This window comes from Pituophis catenifer, unplaced genomic scaffold (genome assembly GCF_029215685.1).
Source record: "Pituophis catenifer annectens isolate HBS135680 unplaced genomic scaffold, rPitCat1.0.hap2 SCAF_10, whole genome shotgun sequence".
Classification (NCBI taxonomy): domain Eukaryota; kingdom Metazoa; phylum Chordata; class Lepidosauria; order Squamata; family Colubridae; genus Pituophis; species Pituophis catenifer.
In genome coordinates, this window is record NW_027256890.1 from 6,824,303 (window position 1) to 6,842,230 (window position 17,928).

The 17,928-nt window shown below is 44.8% G+C and overlaps 1 protein-coding gene across 1 annotated transcript in view; it reads right to left on the minus strand.

Moving 5' to 3' along the window:
- The window catches only part of GALNT9 (polypeptide N-acetylgalactosaminyltransferase 9), a 125,255-nt gene that overhangs the window by 43,033 nt on the left and 64,294 nt on the right, over positions 1–17,928 (minus strand). Inside the window, 2 exon segments of the mRNA XM_070950740.1 lie at positions 2,427–2,544; positions 11,737–11,934. Of these exon segments, the coding sequence (XP_070806841.1) occupies positions 2,427–2,544; positions 11,737–11,934 (316 nt within the window).

The following is a 17,928-nucleotide window of genomic DNA, read 5'->3' on the forward strand; positions in this document are numbered from 1 at the left end:
AAAAGGAACAGTTCAGAGTTTAAATTCGGCATAGGTAAACTGCAAGACTATTAGAAATGGTTATAGCAGAATGGCGAACGTTCAAGAAAGGAAAAGGAAGGAAGGAAGGAAGCAAAGCAGTGACTGTTCAAAGGACCACAAAAATCTTGTTATTCTAAGACCGGGGTGGGGGTGGGGGTGGATCAAATCAAGAACAAAGCCATGGCAGCCCTTTTATGAAGAAATAAATAAAGAAGTCAGAGAGAGCCGTAAGTAGTCAAAGGACAAACGGCTTGCGTGTAGAAAGCACACGAGGGAGATGCAAAAATAGCAGCAGATCCTTGAGCTTTCAAAGAAGCTGACAATTTCCAGGAACATCACTGCATTCTGCCATGTTCTCAGGAGTGTCTACTTAAAATTTGACACTATTGTCCTGAGATTTAGCTTTGTCGTCTTCTCCTTCTCCTTCTTCTCCTCCTCCTCCTCCTCCTCTTTATCTAGGTTATGTTCTACTTTATCAAATGCCTTACTAAAGTCCAAGTAAATTCTTCTTCTTCTTCTTCTTCTTCTTCTTCTTCTTCTTCTTCTTCTTCTTCTTCTTCTTCTTCTTCTTCTTCTTCTTCTTCTTCTTCTTCTTCTTCTTCTTCTCTTCTTCCTCTCCCTCTCCTCCTCCTCCTCCTCCTCCTCCTCCTCCTCCTCCTCCTCCTCCTCCTCCTCCTCTTTATCTAGTAGTAGGTTATGGTCTACTTTATCAAATGCCTTACTGAAGTCCAAGTAAATAATAACTCCTCTTATCCTCCTCCTCCTCCCTCCTCCTCCTCCTCCTCCTCCTCCTCCTCCTCCTCCTCCTTCAAGATAAAGAAATGTGTGTGAAGCTAGAGTGGACTTTTTTTTTTTTTTTTTTTTTGATTTATATGCCGCCCTTCTCCGGAGACTCAGGGCGGCTTACAGTGCGTTAAGCAATAGCCTTCATACTTTTGTATATTTATACAAAGTCAGCTTATTGCCCCCACAAACTGGGTCCTCATTTAACCTACCTTAGAAAGGATGGAAGGCTGAGTCAACCTTGAGCCTTGGAGAGATTCGAACCAGCAGTAAATTGCAGGCAGCTGTGTTAATAACAGGGTGCTTTAAACCACTGTAGTACCAAGACTTCAGAGCAACGCAGGATTCCTTTTTTCAATGGGGTGTTGTTTTCATCCACAGTCAGTAATCTTTCTTTGAAAGTAAACTCCAGTTAAAGAACACTCACACACACAAGAAAATAAAATGAAATTAATAGCCATTCAACTTGAAAGGATACACACACACTACCCTTCTCTCACTACATGTCAGGAACAAGCAAGAAACACGGAGTTGCTTCGGAGAAGTGTCCTTTATTTTTCCTCACCTACAGCCAGAATCTTGCCTGACTAAAGTAATTACAGGCAGTCATTGACTTACAACCACAAGTGGGACCGGATTCCTGGTGTGGCAACCCTGAAGATGCTCAAAGATGGCTCCAGGGTTGACAGGCTTGTACGTCATTGTGGTTGTAAGTCGAGGCACCACATGACCAGATCCCACTTTTTCAACCGATTTTTACAGCGGTTGTCAAGTGAATCTCATGGCCGTTAGATCCAAATCCACTCCCCAAATGGATAATTTTTTTTTTTTTGCTATTAAACAACTAGGGAGTTCACTTAACAGCCATCACAAAAGAAAGGGATGAATGAATCCTTTTTATCTTAAAGAAACAGACTCCTTGCAGCCACCATGTCAGATGGGATTGTTCTGCTCTGAAATTCCATTCAAGAAAGTTATTTCCTAACAAGCTATTTTATTAGGTTTTTGTTGGCTACTTTGCTGGAGTCAAGATAAGGCAGCTACACTGGGAATTTTGATGCAGACCTTCCATACAGTCGACAGGATTCCTGGGATCTAATTTGGAAAGGGTTACAATAGATTGTGATCTGTTGGTAGGATATTAAATGTTTTATGGAGGAAACAATGTGTTCTATTTTTCTGCAGCTTTGAGTCATAAAAATTGCAGACATAAATACTGAAGAGTTCCTGGCTCACTTCTTGTTGAGATCTTCTGCAGAGAGTCTCACTTCAGTTGCTCTTCTCAAAGTATAATGTATAATGTATAATGCATGCCAGCTAAGAGTGCACACTGAATTTGGCCGATTCCCATAGAATTATAAATATAGAATTGGAGGGGACCCTGGAGGTCTTCTAGACCCTTCCAGACAATTTGTTTTTAGGCCAAAGAATCTGAAAGAATATAATAAACTTTGTAAATAAAAATGGTGACAGTTTATAAAAATTACTAGGTGAGGTGAGTCAGTGGACAGCAAGGGAAGAGCTGAGGCTGGTGATGACCACGTCAACAGGGAAAAGTTCATTTCTTCAGATCTTCCCTGAACTGAACATCAATCCATGAAGACAAGGGACGTACAACTCACCCTCATACCGAGTTCAATGTTTTCTCCTCCGTAAACCTCCATGCCAGGATCAAGTAGGCCAATCTCTCCGAAGTACTCTCTATCCACCACAAACGAACACCCAATCATGGCTGGTGTCCTGTTGAATCAGAGTGGGAACCAGAAGGAGAAGGGGAAGGAGAAGGGGAAGGGGAAGGAGAAGGAGAAGGAGAAGGAGAAGGAGAAGGAGAAGGAGAAGGAGAAGGAGGAGAAGGAGAAGGGGAAGGGGAAAGGGAAGAGGAAGGAGAAGAAGAGGAAGGAGAAGGAGCAGGAGAAGAAAAGGGAGAAGGAGAAGAGGAAGAGGAAGGAGAAGGGGAAGGGGGAAGGGGAAAGGGAAGAGGAAGGAGAAGGAGAAGGAGAAGAGGAAGGAGAAGGAGAAGAAAAGGGAGAAGGGGAAGAGGAAGAGGAAGGAGAAGGGGAAAGGGAAGAGGAAGGAGAAGGAGAAGAGGAAGGAGCAGGAGAAGAAAAGGGAGAAGAGGAAGAGGAGGAGGAAGAAGAAGAAGGAAGAGGAAAAGAATAAGGAGGAGGAGGAGGAGAAGGAGGAGAAGAAGAGCATTTTTAGTTAAAAAGACAAAGAGCGTATATCCTTCTCAAAAACATACGTCAGAAAGTCCAAATTTGACCTCCAAAGTTTTGAAAATGGGGGATGAAACCACGGTGGTCAATTTATGACTTGCAGATACAGGGCCAAGCAAATGTGTCAAGCTTCATAAAGAACCACTAACTCATCCCAGCTTTTAAATTCACCTGTCCTTGATCCATACCTCTAAGATCGTTGCAGCCTTAGAAGGCTATTACCTCCTATTTTCATGATGATTGAGTTTACTGTTTATTAGGCCCTGGCTGTAAAACCTCCGTTAATGGGGTTTTAATCCTGCTTTCCCCCAAAAATACAATAAAGAGAAAGAAACCCTTCCCTACCAGGGGGGCATCAAACCGTCTAATCAATTTGTCTTTAATCAGAATAATAACAGCCATCATTACAGCTCTGCTATAGACAGCTGATAAATTGAATCAGCAAGACCCCTGCCAGGTTTATTGCGGTTCATAATGACTTCCTTTTCAGTATTATCCAGCCAAATTCTCAAATCCTTGATTTCACACTGTGGACCGCTCACAAAATAGCTTTCTGTCAAGAAGGCAGAGAGACAGATAGATAGTTGGAGGCATGACAGTGAGGGCTGAGATGATGGATATAACATGGCCTCTCCATGGTGGCTGATCAGAGTTAACTAGCAAAAGGCATTTCCATTACATTTCTTGCATTGCACAATAGCTTGTCGATCAAAAAGTCGGCAGTTCAGCGGTTCAAATCCCTAGTGCCGCGTAACGGGGTGAGCTCCCGTGACTTGTCCCAGCTTCTGCCAACCGAGCAGTTCGAAAGCACGAAAAAATGCAAGTAGAAAAAATAGGGACCACCTTTGGTGGGAAGGTAGCACCCCACTCCCTTTAGCACTGATGATGTTGCCTAGTTGGGTCATGAAAGATCTACAAGAAAACTACCAAGCTCAAAGAGCACCAAGGACTCCATAGTCATTCTCCTCTTCCTCCTCCTCCTCCCCCCAAACCTTCAAAAACAAGGGATTATTAGAGGAAGGGGGTATGGCATGAATGCCAGGCCCCATATCAATACAAAATTTAGGAAGTCAGTTGAACCTTCACTTTTAGTCCTGATACTCTTGGGACGCGGTGGCTCAGTGGCTAAGATGCTGAGCTTGTCGATCGAAAGGTTGGCAGTTCAGCGGTTCGAATCCCTGGTGCCGCATAATGGGGTGAGCTCCCGTGACTTGTCCCAGCTTCTGCCTACCTAGCAGTTTGAAAGCAGGTAAAAAATGCAAGTAGAAAAATAGCATTCTACTATTGCTATAGTAGCAATAGTAGAATGCTACTATTGCGTTCCGTGCGCCTTTGGCGTTGAGTCACGCCGGCCACATGACCACGGAGACATCTTCGGACAGCGCTGGCTCTTCAGCTTTGAAACAGAGATGAGCACCGCCCCCTAGAGTCGGGAACAACTAGCACATATGTGCGAAGGGAACCTTTCCCTTTACCTTGCAATAGCTAACATTCAACACCAAGACAAACTAGGAGAGCCAGTTTGTCCAGTGGTTAAAGCACCAGGCTACAAAGCGAGAGACTGTGAGTTCAAGTCCTCCTTAAACCATGAAAGCCGGCTGGGTGACTTTGGGCCAGTCCCTCTGTTTCAGCCCAACCCACCTCACAGGGTTATTGTTGTGGGGAAAACAAGAGGAGGGAGGTGTATTGGATATGTTCACTATCTTGAGTTATTTAAGAGCTCTGGTGGCCCAGTGGTTGGAATGCAGTATTACAAGCGAATTCTGCTGACTACCAGCAGTTCAGCAGTTTGAGCCCGACCAGTTCAAGCTTGACTCAGCCTTTCATCCTTTCAAGGTCAGTAAAATGAGGACCCAGATTGTTGAGGGCAATAGGCTGACTCTTTAAACTGCTCAAAGAGAACTGTAAAAGCATTGTGAAGCGGTATATAAGTCTAAGTGCTATTGCTACTGCCCTTCCTTCCTTCCTTCCTTCCTTCCTTCCTTCCTTCCTTCCTTCCTTCCTTCCTTCCTCCCTCCCTCCCTCCCTCCCTCCCTCCCTCCCTCCCTTCTTTCCAAAGTGTGCAGTAGTTAGAGTGCAGTATGTCAGGCTAACTTTGCCCACTGCCAGCCATTCGATCCTGACCTGCTCAAGGTTGACTCAACCTTCCATCTTTCTGAGGTCAGTAAAATGAGGACCCAGATAGTTGGGGGCAAGAGGCTGACTCTGTAAACTGCTCAGAGAGAACTGTAAAAGCATTGTGAAGCGGTATATAAGTCTAAGTGCTATTGCTATTGTCCTTCCTTCCTTCCTTCCTTCCTTCCTTCCTTCCTTCCTTCCTTCCTTCCTTCCTTCCATCCATCCATGGTGCACAGTGGTTAGAATGCAGTTTTGCAGGCTAATTCTGCCCCACTGCCAGGAATTTGATCCTGACCGGCTCAAGGTTGAATCAGCCTTCTATCCTTCCAAAGTGGGTAAAATGAGGACCCAGATTGTTGGGGGCAAGAGGCTGACTCTCTAAACCACTTAGAGAGGGCTGTGAAGTGGTATAGAAGTCTAAGTGCCTTTGCTATTGCTATTATTTGTAAAAAAAAAAAAAAAAGCTGGGATATAAATAACAAATAAGTAATTAAAAAAAGCTGGGATGGGGCAGCTGGTCCAACTAAAATGCAAACAGGTATAAACAGATGCTAAGAGGTACCAGAAACATTCATATTCCCCAGGAGCTCAGATAAGAGGAAGGCCAGAAAAAAATCTTGGCTTCAAAGAAGTAAAAAAAAAAAATAAAAAAAATTCCCAGCCCTCCTTTCCAGCTGCAGATTTCCAAAGATTAAGGACACGCTCACAGGCTGGGTATTCCTCATGTCAGGCAGACTTCGACAGCAACAGCGACAGCTGCATTCTACCAGATTGAACCATTTTGGCAGACTAATATTGTCAATTTAAAGTGCCAAATCCTCCACAGGGTTTCTTCCATTCGTTGCGGTTTAAGCCTTCCCACTGGAAAAGTTGGAGGGGGAAGCCCAGGCCGCAGTAAAAAAAAAAAAAAAAGGGAGGAGGAAAAGAAATGGGTTGGTTTCCTAAATAACATAAAGGTAAGCAGACAGACAGATAGACAGACAGACAGACAGACAGACAGATCATAGAGGTGGATGGAGAGAATGGATGATGGATGGAGGGATGGAAAGAGAGATAATAAAAGACAGACAGATAGATAGAGAGAGAGAGAGAGAGATCATAGAGAGAGGGGGAGGGAGGGAGAGATGGAGAGAGATGATAAAATAGAAAGGTAGATAGATAGGTAGAGAGGTATAGGTAGAGAGCTAGAGAGAGAGATGGATGGATGGATGGATGGATGGATGGATGGATGGATGGAGAGATAGAGATAGATGATAAATAGGTAGATAGGGAGAGAGAGAGAGAGAGAGAGAGAGAGAGATGGATGGATGGATGGATGGATGATGGATGGATGGATGATGATTAGATAGATAGACAGACAGACAGACAGAATGACAGATAGATGACAGACCAACCAACCAAACAAACAAGCGAAGAAAGAAGCAAACAGGTTTTTCTGACACAAATTGTAAATGTTTCCTGAAGTACATCAAGGTTAAATCCTGCATGGTGGAGAAATGCACAATTTCTACATGTTTTATGTGCCTTGGATGATCACATCTTCAGGTCTTCTTAGTTCTTCCGGACCCAGACAGTCTGGTTTTGACAAGCAGGACATGGGGCTGGATGGATCATAGGAATTATCCATTCTGACTGATCTCATCTCTTTCCCTGCGCTAATTTAAGATGACATTCCGGCAGGGAGGAAACATCAGCCTTGCCATCTGTCTCTTTTACTATTCTGGCACAGGTATGGTTTGCATTTTCCCAGGTGACTTTACTGACAAGGAGACAGAGGGAGGGAGGGAGGGAGGGAGAGGGAGACACAGAGACACACACACACACACACACACACACACACACAGAGGGAGACACACACGCACAGAGACAGACAGACAGACAGATAGAGATAGGGACAAAGAGACAGAGACAGACAGAGCGAGACAGAGGCAGACAGAGAGACAGAAGCAGACAGAGACAGAGACAGACAGAGAGACAGAGACAGACAGACAGAGAGAGAGACAGAGACAGAGAGAGAGAGAGAGAGAGAGGGGCAGACAGAGACAGACAGACAGAGGGACAGAGAGAGACAGAGACAGACAGACAGAGAGAGACAGAGACAGAGACAGACAGAGAGACAGAGACAGAGAGATACAGAAAGAGAGACACACAGAGAGAGAGAGACAGAGAGAGACAGACAGAAAAACATAGATAGACAGAGAGAGACAAAGAGACAGAGAAAGAAGAAAAAGAAACATGGATCTCAATCAGAATGAAAAGAATGCGAGCCCACCTGCTCGACCTGAAGTGGGGGACTTAGGGATGAGGAAGAAAGAGGATGCTCTTCACAGCAAGCCTATGTTGATAAATCGACACACACCCAAACACAATTAACATGGAAGGCTGGCAAATAGCTCTTTGACAGAGTTCCGTTTGCCTGGTGCCATCGCATATTAAACAATGGCCGAGGAAAGCTGCTTGATGTAAGAAGATAAACATCTCTGGCTTAACATCAGTCATTTATCCCAAAGGTGGTTTTTTTTTTTCCTTCCAGGAGGCAAATGGACTTTCTCGTTGTTGTTTTTTCTTTGAATAGTGCTAATGGTTCCTGTAGTCTGCAATTTTTCTCTCTGGAAATCCATTCCTACTCCCACAGCGTTCAAAGGGAGTTCATCTCAAATGGTATAGCTAAAGGTCTGTAGAGAGTCTCAGTCCTTCAGGCCATGGCTGTCCCAAAGGGGCTTTTTTTCAGGAGGCAACTGGACTTCCTTGGTTTTTCTTTGAAGACATTTCGCTTCTCATCCAAGAAGCTGAAGTGATGAGAAGCGAAACGTCTTCAAAAGAAAAAACAAGCAAGTCCAGTTGCCTTCTGGAAAAAGGGTATCTTTGGGACAGTCATGACCTAGAGGACTGACAGTCTCTACAAACATCAGTCATTCAATGCCCAAAGTTACAACAGCACTGAATAAAAGTGACTTATGATCGATCGATGGAAAACAGTCAATTTCCTGCATGAGCAATCGTGCAGTTCTATGGTAATTATAGATTAGGGATCCAAATATTCTTCTCCTTGAGATGTAGACTTTGGATGCACGTTCCATACTTTATAGAGGACATTGTCTGCCACCACTGGAGGCATCTAGAAACCTGAGTCTACCCATGAGGTCATAGAGAGGGGAGGAAGACTGCTTAGTTGGCTTCTGGTTTTTCTCTCCTGGGCCATTCACTGTTGAAAGTGGTTGCTGCTTTTGATCTTTTGCTTCAACGACCTCCATGAAGTGGAGAAAAGGGAGATGCTGGACAGTGGCAATAAAAGATTTTAGAGATGGACACATGCTTTGGAAGCAACTGTTGATGTTTTCCACATCCTCCTTTTTGCCACAGAGTCTACTGTAGACATAGAGAAAACAGGAAGGATATGTATTTCCAGAATAACAGAGTTGGAACAGAGCGACCTTGGAGGCCTTCTAGTCCAACCCCCTGCTTAGGCAGGAAACCCTACACCACTTCAGACAAATGGTTATCCAACATCTTCTTAAAAAACATCCAGTGTTGGAGCATTCACAACTTCTGGAGGCAACTTGTCCCACTGGTTAATTGTTCTCACTGTCAGGAAATTCCTCCTTAGTTCTAAGTTGCTTCTCTCCTTGATTAGTTTCCACCCATTGCTTCTTGTCCTGCCCTCAGGTGCTTTGGAGAAGAGCTTGACTCCCTCTTCTTTGTGGCAGCCCCTGAGATATTGGAACTCTGCTATCATGTCTCCCTTAGTCTTTCTTCTCATTAAACTAGACATACGCAGTTCCTGCAACTGTTCTTCATATGTTTTAGCCTTTCTTATAGGAATGAAGAAATCGATCAGTTCCCATGGGATTAGCTCCCCATCATCACATCCCACTACCAGTGTGATTTGTCCCATTTCCACATATATCTGAGTTTTTTTTTTTTAAAAAAAAGCAAGAACATTTGCACGCATTCTCTCTGAGGTCTATAGCAGGGGGCACATCCTTTCTTAATGTACATCATTTTCCGCGTGTCACAAGATTCAGAAGCCAGTTGGTGGCTCGCTGCTTTCCGACTGAGCCCATTGATTGGGGAAATGCAAATCGACTTAGCTCGGCCCAAACATAGGAACCAAAAACACAATTCTCCCCTCTTTACAGGGGTGGGGCTGCTGGGGGTTCGCAGGGGTTCAGGAGAATCTCTAGCTAAGATTCTGTACAGTTCGGAGAACCCCCAAATCCCACTCCTAGCTGGCCCCGCTCACCCCACCCCAACCCTCCCAGGAGTCCCCACGTGGCCTGTTTTGGATGCAGATAAGTGCAAGGCGCGCACGGAGACTCAGGGAGGGCAAAAAACGGGCCTACCGGAAGTTCAGGAAGGCCAGAAACGGGCCTGTTTCTGGCCTCCAGAGGGCCTCCGGAGCCTGGGGAGGCTGTTTTCGCCCTCCTGGAGGCTCAAGAAAAGCCTCCGGTGCCAGGGGAGGGCAAAAACACCCCCACCCCCTGCCGTGGTGCAGGAGGCTGACTAGGCCACGCCCACCATGGCCACGCCCACCCAGCAACCGGGTAGAGAACCCCTTGCTGAAATTTTTGAAGCCTACCCCTGCCCCAAGGGGTGGAAAGGCAAAGGACGCACTGTGTGTCACCCAACACCCTGACGCAAACAACGGGACTTCTCTACTCTGAAGGGTGGAGAGAGGCATCTCGACGGAAAGTAGCACAGCCCCCCACCCACCCCACAACACTGCCCAACTTCTCACCGCACCCCCGCACCCCCAATTGCCGGCATCGGTACCAAAAAGAGAGAGAATGCAAATGAGGACCACGAAATAACAGCCTGTGAGCTTTGAAAAGGGGGGAAAGAGGTAGGGCAGGTGAAGGTTTATCAAGAAACATTAAGATTTCCTGAGCTATTCCTTGCCTACATACCGAGGCTCAACAAAGAGTCAGGAGGGTAGCTGATAAGGCCCGAGGCCTGCTCGTTGGTAAATAAAGTTCACCAAATGCCGTTTGTGTCCCTCTGTTTGGCAGAGATAAGAGGAAAGCGAGAACTAAGGGTATATTTGCATCCTTTAGGAAAATTTGCCAGGTTGAAGGGGTGGTGGAGGGAGCTGGCAGCTTTGAGAAGGCGAAAAAAAACCCCCCAAAACCCAGGCCTGTTACAGATGGCCCTAGATAGAGGAGTAGATAATCTCCCTGGAGGAGATTATCAAGGGATCTGAATGGACGTTTGGCTTCGTTTCCACACACACACACACACACACACACACACACACACAGACATATATACACACCTCGCTGCAAACAACACTTTCCAAAATCTAGGATAAGTCATCTTCGTATCCCTTAACAGCGATAAAGCCACAGGACAGGGGAGGGAAAAATTAAGAGTCGAGAGGAGGCAGAGTGTTACAACAGGGGCTCTTCCTGCATCTATTACTCTAGGAGTGGCCTCTAGGAGACAACGTGATGGATGGAAACACATCAAGGAGAGATCCAACCTAGAACTAAGGAGGAATTTCCTGACAGGTCGAGCACTTGATCAGTGGAACGGGTTGCCTCCTGAAGCTGTGGGGGCTCCATCACTGGAGGTTTTTAAGAAGAGAGTGGGCAACCATTGGTCTGAAATGGTCTAGGGTCTCCTGCTTGAGCAGGGGGTTGGACTGGAAGACCTCCAAGGTCCCTTCCAATGTTCTATTATTTTGGGATTCTGTGATTATGTTATGAAAGCGCATGTTATCAAAGCAAGTGCATGGAAAAATAATCAGTGCCCTATGAGATTGATTTCCCTACTCTCTAGTTTTGAGGGTCATGGCTGGCCTTCCTAGAATTTTCCATGCCCCATCACTAAATGGGAATGGTAAAAAGAAGAGAAAAATCAGCAGCGGAGCTGTCTAACATTTGGAAGAAGAGAATGAAATAATTTCTAGGGGTCTCCAAACTTGGCAACTTTGAAGACTTGTGGACTTCAACTCCCAGAATTCCCCAGCCAGTAGTCTTAACATTTGCCACGTTTGGAGATCCTTGCTTTAAGGGGTGGCTTAAATAGGCTTCACACATTTATGGTAAACAAAGCAAAACTCCCAAAACTCCAGTTCTTGAATAATAATAATAATAATAAAGGGGAAAAGATGGATAATCCAAGACACATCCATGTGAATTAGCCCCACCCATATGGCATCATCTCCCCACCCAATGCTGGCTTTCTCCATCTTCCAAATGGGAAAAGCTTCCATGGGTAATCAAAGGTCAAGCTAAGAATGATGGCAGAACTCAACTGGATCATTCAGGCCAACAAAAAAAAATAATCAAGATTAGAGATATGGCTGAACTCAACAGGGCCACTTGGTTTAAGGCCAACCAAAAGCCAAGCTCAGAATCATGGTGGAAACCAACTGGGCCATTTGGTTTAAGGCCAATTAATGGTCAAGCTCAGAATGATGGTTGAACCCAACAGGGTCATTTGGTTTAAGACCAAGTGACAGTCAAGCTCAGAAAGACGGATGACCCTGAGGGCCACTTCATTTTCATGACCCACCAATCATCATCTCTCACAGATACCTGTTTTGAGAATCACCCAGAAATGGCCACCAAACTATCCTTTTTTTGCAGGGAATCACCTGATAGGTGCGGACTCATCTCCTCTGTCCAGCCAGTCCTGTGGTGGGATGATGTACATGCACCAAAGACCCCAATTGTAGCCGTGGGCAGCATTGGCATACTGTTGCACTTCAAAAGTATTATACTTGATGTTGTCTATAGCAGGTAAAACAATCCGTTTGCGGTCCTCTTTAATCCGAGTCAGGGTTGGCTCCACCCTATAAAACAATTGAGATGGGTTATTTATTTGGACAATAATTAGTGAGTTTTGAGGCTACCTGTTGTGGCCCACCAGTGGCCAGCAGAGCTGGCTGCAGAGTCAGACAGTGAGGAGGTTGGGGAGGAACGTGGGCCAGTCCTGGAATCTGGGGAAGACTCAGACAAGGGCTCTGCGTCAGAGGCAGAGAGGGGGCCAGGGCCATCTGGGAGTTATGTGCTGCCTCTGGAGCCTCTGGAATCTGACATCAGCGAGGCAGAAGAACAGTGTGAGCCTGTTCCCAGTGTGCGCATGCGCAGAGCTGCCAGAAGGCAAGAACAATTAAGGAAAAAAAAGGGTGACTCAGGAGTAAGGCTTGGAGTTGATTGGCCCCTCCCATAAGACATAAAAGAGGAGCAAACGGACATTGAGCCTTTGCAGGAAGCAATTAGTTCATATAATTGGTTCAAGCTCTGAGAAGTCCTGTTTGACTCTGTGCTACGTTTGGCCTTGCAAAACCTAATTGGTCATTAGGTCTCTAGCAGCGTTTCAAGGGAGATAAAGGTTATCAACATGACCCTGAACAACTGTGTCAACTCGAGCAGACCTCTGTTGGAATCTTCACAGACTGTTTGTGAATCAGTACGGGCTGTGAATGACCATAATTCACAGCCGTCTTAATAAAAGAGGTTTTTTGGGACTAAGATTATGCTGTAATCTTTCTCAGGAAGCCTAGGTCAGAACACTTCCCAGCTCTAAAGGACTCTTCATGGCTTAGAATGGCTTTATTTTATTTAAAAAATAAATAAATTAAGAGATGGATCATAGGTCTCCAGAAGGCAACGTCTATATAACAATCAAAACACCGTACAGGGACCAACCTATCAGCCTGCTGAAGGTCTGGGAGAAGAGCCAAGTTTTCTTAATATCTCCATTTTATTGTTAGGTATTTATGAAAGAAATCTATTATATATAGTAAGAGAGCCAGGTATAGGTTATGCAACAGGGACAGATAACCAAACTGAAATATCGTAACATTAATTTGTTCCAAGAAGCTCGTGAGATATCTTCTAAATTTGGAGTTATTTTCCACTCGAAACTCACATTTATATATTGAACATTCACTGGGAAGCACTTGGTTGATACATTCAAGCCATGAAAAAAAAAAAAAGGTTTGGATGAAATGAAAACAGCCAAGATTTTAATGACTTTTTAAAAAACATTTTCAGGGGATGGAGGCAGATAGATCTCTGGGGGTATGTGGTTCCAGAAGACAAACACAGTGATAGAGGAAGGTGTTGAAGATGACACTACAGGTAATTCTCATTCGGTGACTTTCTCTCTAATGACTTGAAATTGAAGCTCCTGTTTCATCCCTTAACTCCCCAGAAGCCCACTCAGGCAGACAGACCCTGCTTTTGAAATGAAGTCCTCAAGCCATTAGAAGTTATGCATCTCTGGAGTTTGAGAATGAGAGAGAGTAAAGTTTTCTTTTGATGTTCTCCACCAATCCACGTTCTACAATTCAGACCGGATGGGAATTATGGAGATCTCCTGTCTTCTGTATTACTATTATTGTTCTCATCCTTCCTATTACCTATCTCCTTTTCTACCTATGACTATAACCTTGTTGCTTGTATCTTTACGATTTATATCGTTTTATTTGATTTCCTAGTATGATTTTGATTGCTTACTTAGTATCCTATGACTATCAGTGTGTTGTATCTTATGATTCACGATGAATGTATTTATGATGACTGTGATCATGATTTATCACTTATATCTTTTATGTACACTGAGAGCTTATGCACCAAAGACAAATTCCTGGTGTGTCCAATCACATTTGGCCAAGAAAGAATTCTATTCTATTCTATTCTATTCTATTCTATTCTATTCTATTCTATTCTATTCTATTCTATTCTATTCTATTCTATTCCATTCCATTCCATTCCATTCCATTCCATTCCATTCCATCCCATCCCATCCCATCCCATCCCATCCCAACTCTATCAACCCTCCTCTCTTAGTTCTACCCACAATGAACATGTCTTCCTCTGTGCTCCGTGCAATGCATCTAGGAACAGACCCCATATCCAAATACACAATCATCCCTGATTCCCATTTTGACTAGACTATCAGGTCCTTGAATCCTAAAGCAATTGATGCCGGGGGTGAAAAAGGAGCTCTTCGCTTCTGCAGTTCTTGTGATACTTGGGTGCAGTGAGGAGAGAAGTCACCTTGGACTCCGTAATTACCAAGTGACAGCTCCCTGAAGGAAGAAGCCACAGGCAGTTGTCAAAGTTGCCGTAGGAAGAAGTCGAATGCTTTACATCATCATTGCAGAAATACAGTTCAGAGTCTTGCAGCGAAGGGGATCAGTGGGCAGGCATAGCAACCGTGATGGACATCTACCCTGACCAGTTCAGCTGATTTGCATGGAACCGAGGCGCCACAGATACGGTCTCGCAGGAAGGAGGGGTTTTGACCTCCGAACTCTGCGGCCTTCATGAAAGCTGGATGCTTAGCCTTTTCTCCTAACAAAGATACCCAACTTTCAGCCAATTATCCAATTAAACAATGACGGACAATTTTTCTCCTTGGAAACCACCTCCTGCTCCCCCTTCTCCTCCCCCTTCTCCTCCCCCTTCTCCTCCAAGGATGGGAGGGGAATGCTTTCCCATGGATTTCCCTGAAATTTATATCAACGTTGTTTTGGAGGAAATCTTTCCTTCCTTCCTTCCTTCCTTCCTTCCTTCCTTCCTTCCTTCCTTCCTTCCTTCCTTCCTCCCCCCCCTCCCACCTCCCCTCTCTTTTTCCTTCCTTCCTTTCTTCTCTCTCTCTTTTTCCTTCCTTCCCTACCTTCCTTCCTTCTTCCCTCTCCCTCCCATTTCTTTCTCCTTCCTTCCTTCCTCCTCCTCTTTTTCCTTTCTTCCTTTCTTCTCTCTCTCTCTTTCCTTCCCTTCCTTCCTTCTTCCCCCCTCCCATTACTTTCTCCTTCCTTCCTTCTCCCCTCTTTTTCCTTCCTTCCTTTCTTCTCTGTCTTTCTCCTTCCTTCCTCCCCTCTTTTTCCTTCCTTCATTCTCCTCTCTCTCTCGTTCCTTCCCTTCCTTCCTTCTTCCCTGTCCCTCCCATTACTTTCTCCTTCCTTCCTTCCTTCCTTCCTTCCTTCCTTCCTTCCTTCCTTCCTTTCTTCCTTCCTTCCCTCCTTCCTCCTCCCCTCTCTTTTTCCTTCCTTCCTTCTCTCTCTTTCCTTCTTTCCCTTCCTTCCTTCTTCCCTCTCCCTCCTATTTCTTTCTCTCTCCCTTCCTTCCTCCTCCCCTCTTTTTCCTTCCTTCCTTTTTTCTATCTCTCTCTTCCCTTCCTTCCTTCTTCCCTCTCCCTCCCATTTCTTTCTCCTTCCTTCCTTCCTCCTCCTCTTTTTCCTTTCTTCCTTTCTTCTCTCTCTCTCTTTCCTTCCCTTCCTTCCTTCTTCCCCCCTCCCATTACTTTCTCCTTCCTTCCTTCCTTCTCCCCTCTTTTTCCTTCCTTCCTTTCTTCTCTGTCTTTCTCCTTCCTTCCTCCCCTCTTTTTCCTTCCTTCATTCTCCTCTCTCTCTCGTTCCTTCCTTCTTCCCTGTCCCTCCCATTACTTTCTCCTTCCTTCCTTCCTTCCTTCCTTCCTTCCTTCCTTCCTTCCTTCCTTCCTTCCTTCCTTCCTCCTCCCCTCTCTTTTTCCTTCCTTCCTTCTCTCTCTTTCCTTCCTTCCCTTCCTTCCTTCTTCCCTCTCCCTCCTATTTCTTTCTCTCTCCCTTCCTTCCTCCTCCCCTCTTTTTCCTTCCTTCCTTTTTTCTATCTCTCTCTTCCCTTCCTTCCCTCTTCCCTCTCCCTCCCATTTCTTTCTCCTTCCTTCCCTCCTTCCTTCTTTCCTTCATTCATTCCATTTCAGCAGCGTGATTTGGGAAGATTTGGAGATGGGAATACAAAACTCGGCTTGGGGACACATTCAAGTTGGACCTCTTTTATCCATGCTATAGCAATTGCTCAGTAACGTGTTGGGGGAACATGAGGTTGTTATTTTGGGATGGATATATACTGCTCAAAAAAATAAAGGGTACACAAAGCAGAAGACATCCGAGATCTGAATGAATGAAATAGCTTTATTAAATACTTTGTTAGTTACATACAGTAGTTTATACACTGCTCAAACAACTAAAGGGAACACAAAACTACTGTATGTAACGAGCAAAGTATTTAATAAGGCTATTTCATTCATTCAGATCTCGGATGTCTTCTGCTTGTGTTCCCTTTATTTTTTTGAGCAGTGAATATCTCTGAACCCTTTCATTGAAATGTTTCTGACTGCAAAGGGAAGCTGGGTTTAGCATCAGCCAACACCCACGGTCAAGTTCAGCTCAATTTTTCATTTCAATATCAAGCCCTTCCTGCAGTGAATGGCCATGCAGATGTTGCCTGTTGAGACAATAAAGATTAAAAAAAAAAAGACCCAATCCTCCATTGGAAGATAAATCTTGGATGCCTGGCAGATCTGTCATCCTGGATATCACTGAGCCATTCCCTTCCTCTCTCTCATTATAAGCGTAGCCCTCTAAGGCCAGAAACAGTGTCCTTCTCTTCACATGCTTTACATAGCTCCATAGCAACACCATAAATATTCCCCTTCTGTTTATGCAGTTTCCAATAATAAAAAAAATAAAAGGCATCTAGTTCACTAGAAGGAGAAAAGGAATCTCTGCTCTGTATGGGTAGTCCTCGTCTTACAACGGTTTGTTTAGTGACCATTCAAAGTTACAATGGCCTTGAAAACAGAGACTTATGACCGCTTTTCAAGCTTACAACTGTTGCAGCATCCCCATGAAATAGAGTAGAGTAGAGTAGGGTAGGGTAGGGTAGGGTAGGGTAGGGTAGGGTAGGGTAGGGTAGAGTAGAGTAGAGTAGAGTAGAGGAGAGGAGAGTAGAGTAGAAGAGAGAAGAGGAGAGAGAATGGAATAGAGTAGAGTAGAGTAGAATAGAAGAGAGAGAAGAGAAGAGAAGAGAAGAGAAGAGAAGAGAAGAGAAGAGAAGAGAAGAGAGGAGAGAATGGAACAGAGTAGAGTAGAAGAGTAGAGAAGAAGAGAAGAGAAGAGAAGAGAAGAGAAGAGAAGAGAAGAGAAGAGAAGAGAAGAGAAGAGAAGAGAGAATGGAATAGAGTAGAGTAGAGTACAGTAGAATAGAATAGAATAGAATAGAATAGAATAGAATAGAATAGAATAGAATAGAATAGAATAGAATAGAATAGAATAGGAATAGGAATAGGAATAGGAATAGAATAGAATCACAGAGTTGGAAGGGACCTTGGAGGTCTTTTAGTCCAACCCCCTGCTTAGGCAGGAAACCCTACACCAGTTCAGATAAATGGTTATCCAACATCTTCTTAAAAGCCTCCAGTGTTGGAACATTCACAACTTCTGGAGGCAAGTTGCTCCACTGGTTAATTGTTCTCACCGTCAGGAAATTTCTCCTTAGTTCTAGGTTGCTTCTCTCCTTGATGAGTTTCCACCCATCACTAAGTGTGGTTTAGTGGGTGTGGCATGGCTTGGTGGGCGTGGCAGGGGAAGGATACTGTAAAATCTCCATTCCCTCCCCAATCCATGGGAAGGTTACGGCAAAATCCCCATTTCCTCCCGAACAGCTGGGATTTGGGAGGCAGAGAATAGATGGGGGCGGGGCCAGTCAGAATTTTTACTACCGGTTCTCCGAACTACTCAAACTTTCTGCTACCCGGTTCTCCAGAACTGGTCAGAACCTGCTGAAACCCACCTCTGGGCCAATCATCTCCAAGCCTTACTCCCAAGTCAACCCTGTTTTCTTAATTGTTCCTGTCTCCTGGCACCTCTGTGCATGCGCACACTGGGAACAGGCTCCCGCTGTTCTTCTGCCTCGCTGATGTCAGACTCCGGAGGCAGCAAAGAACTACCAGATGGCCTTGGCTCCCTCTCTGCCTCCGAATCAGAGCCCTCGTCAGAGTCTTCCCCAGACTC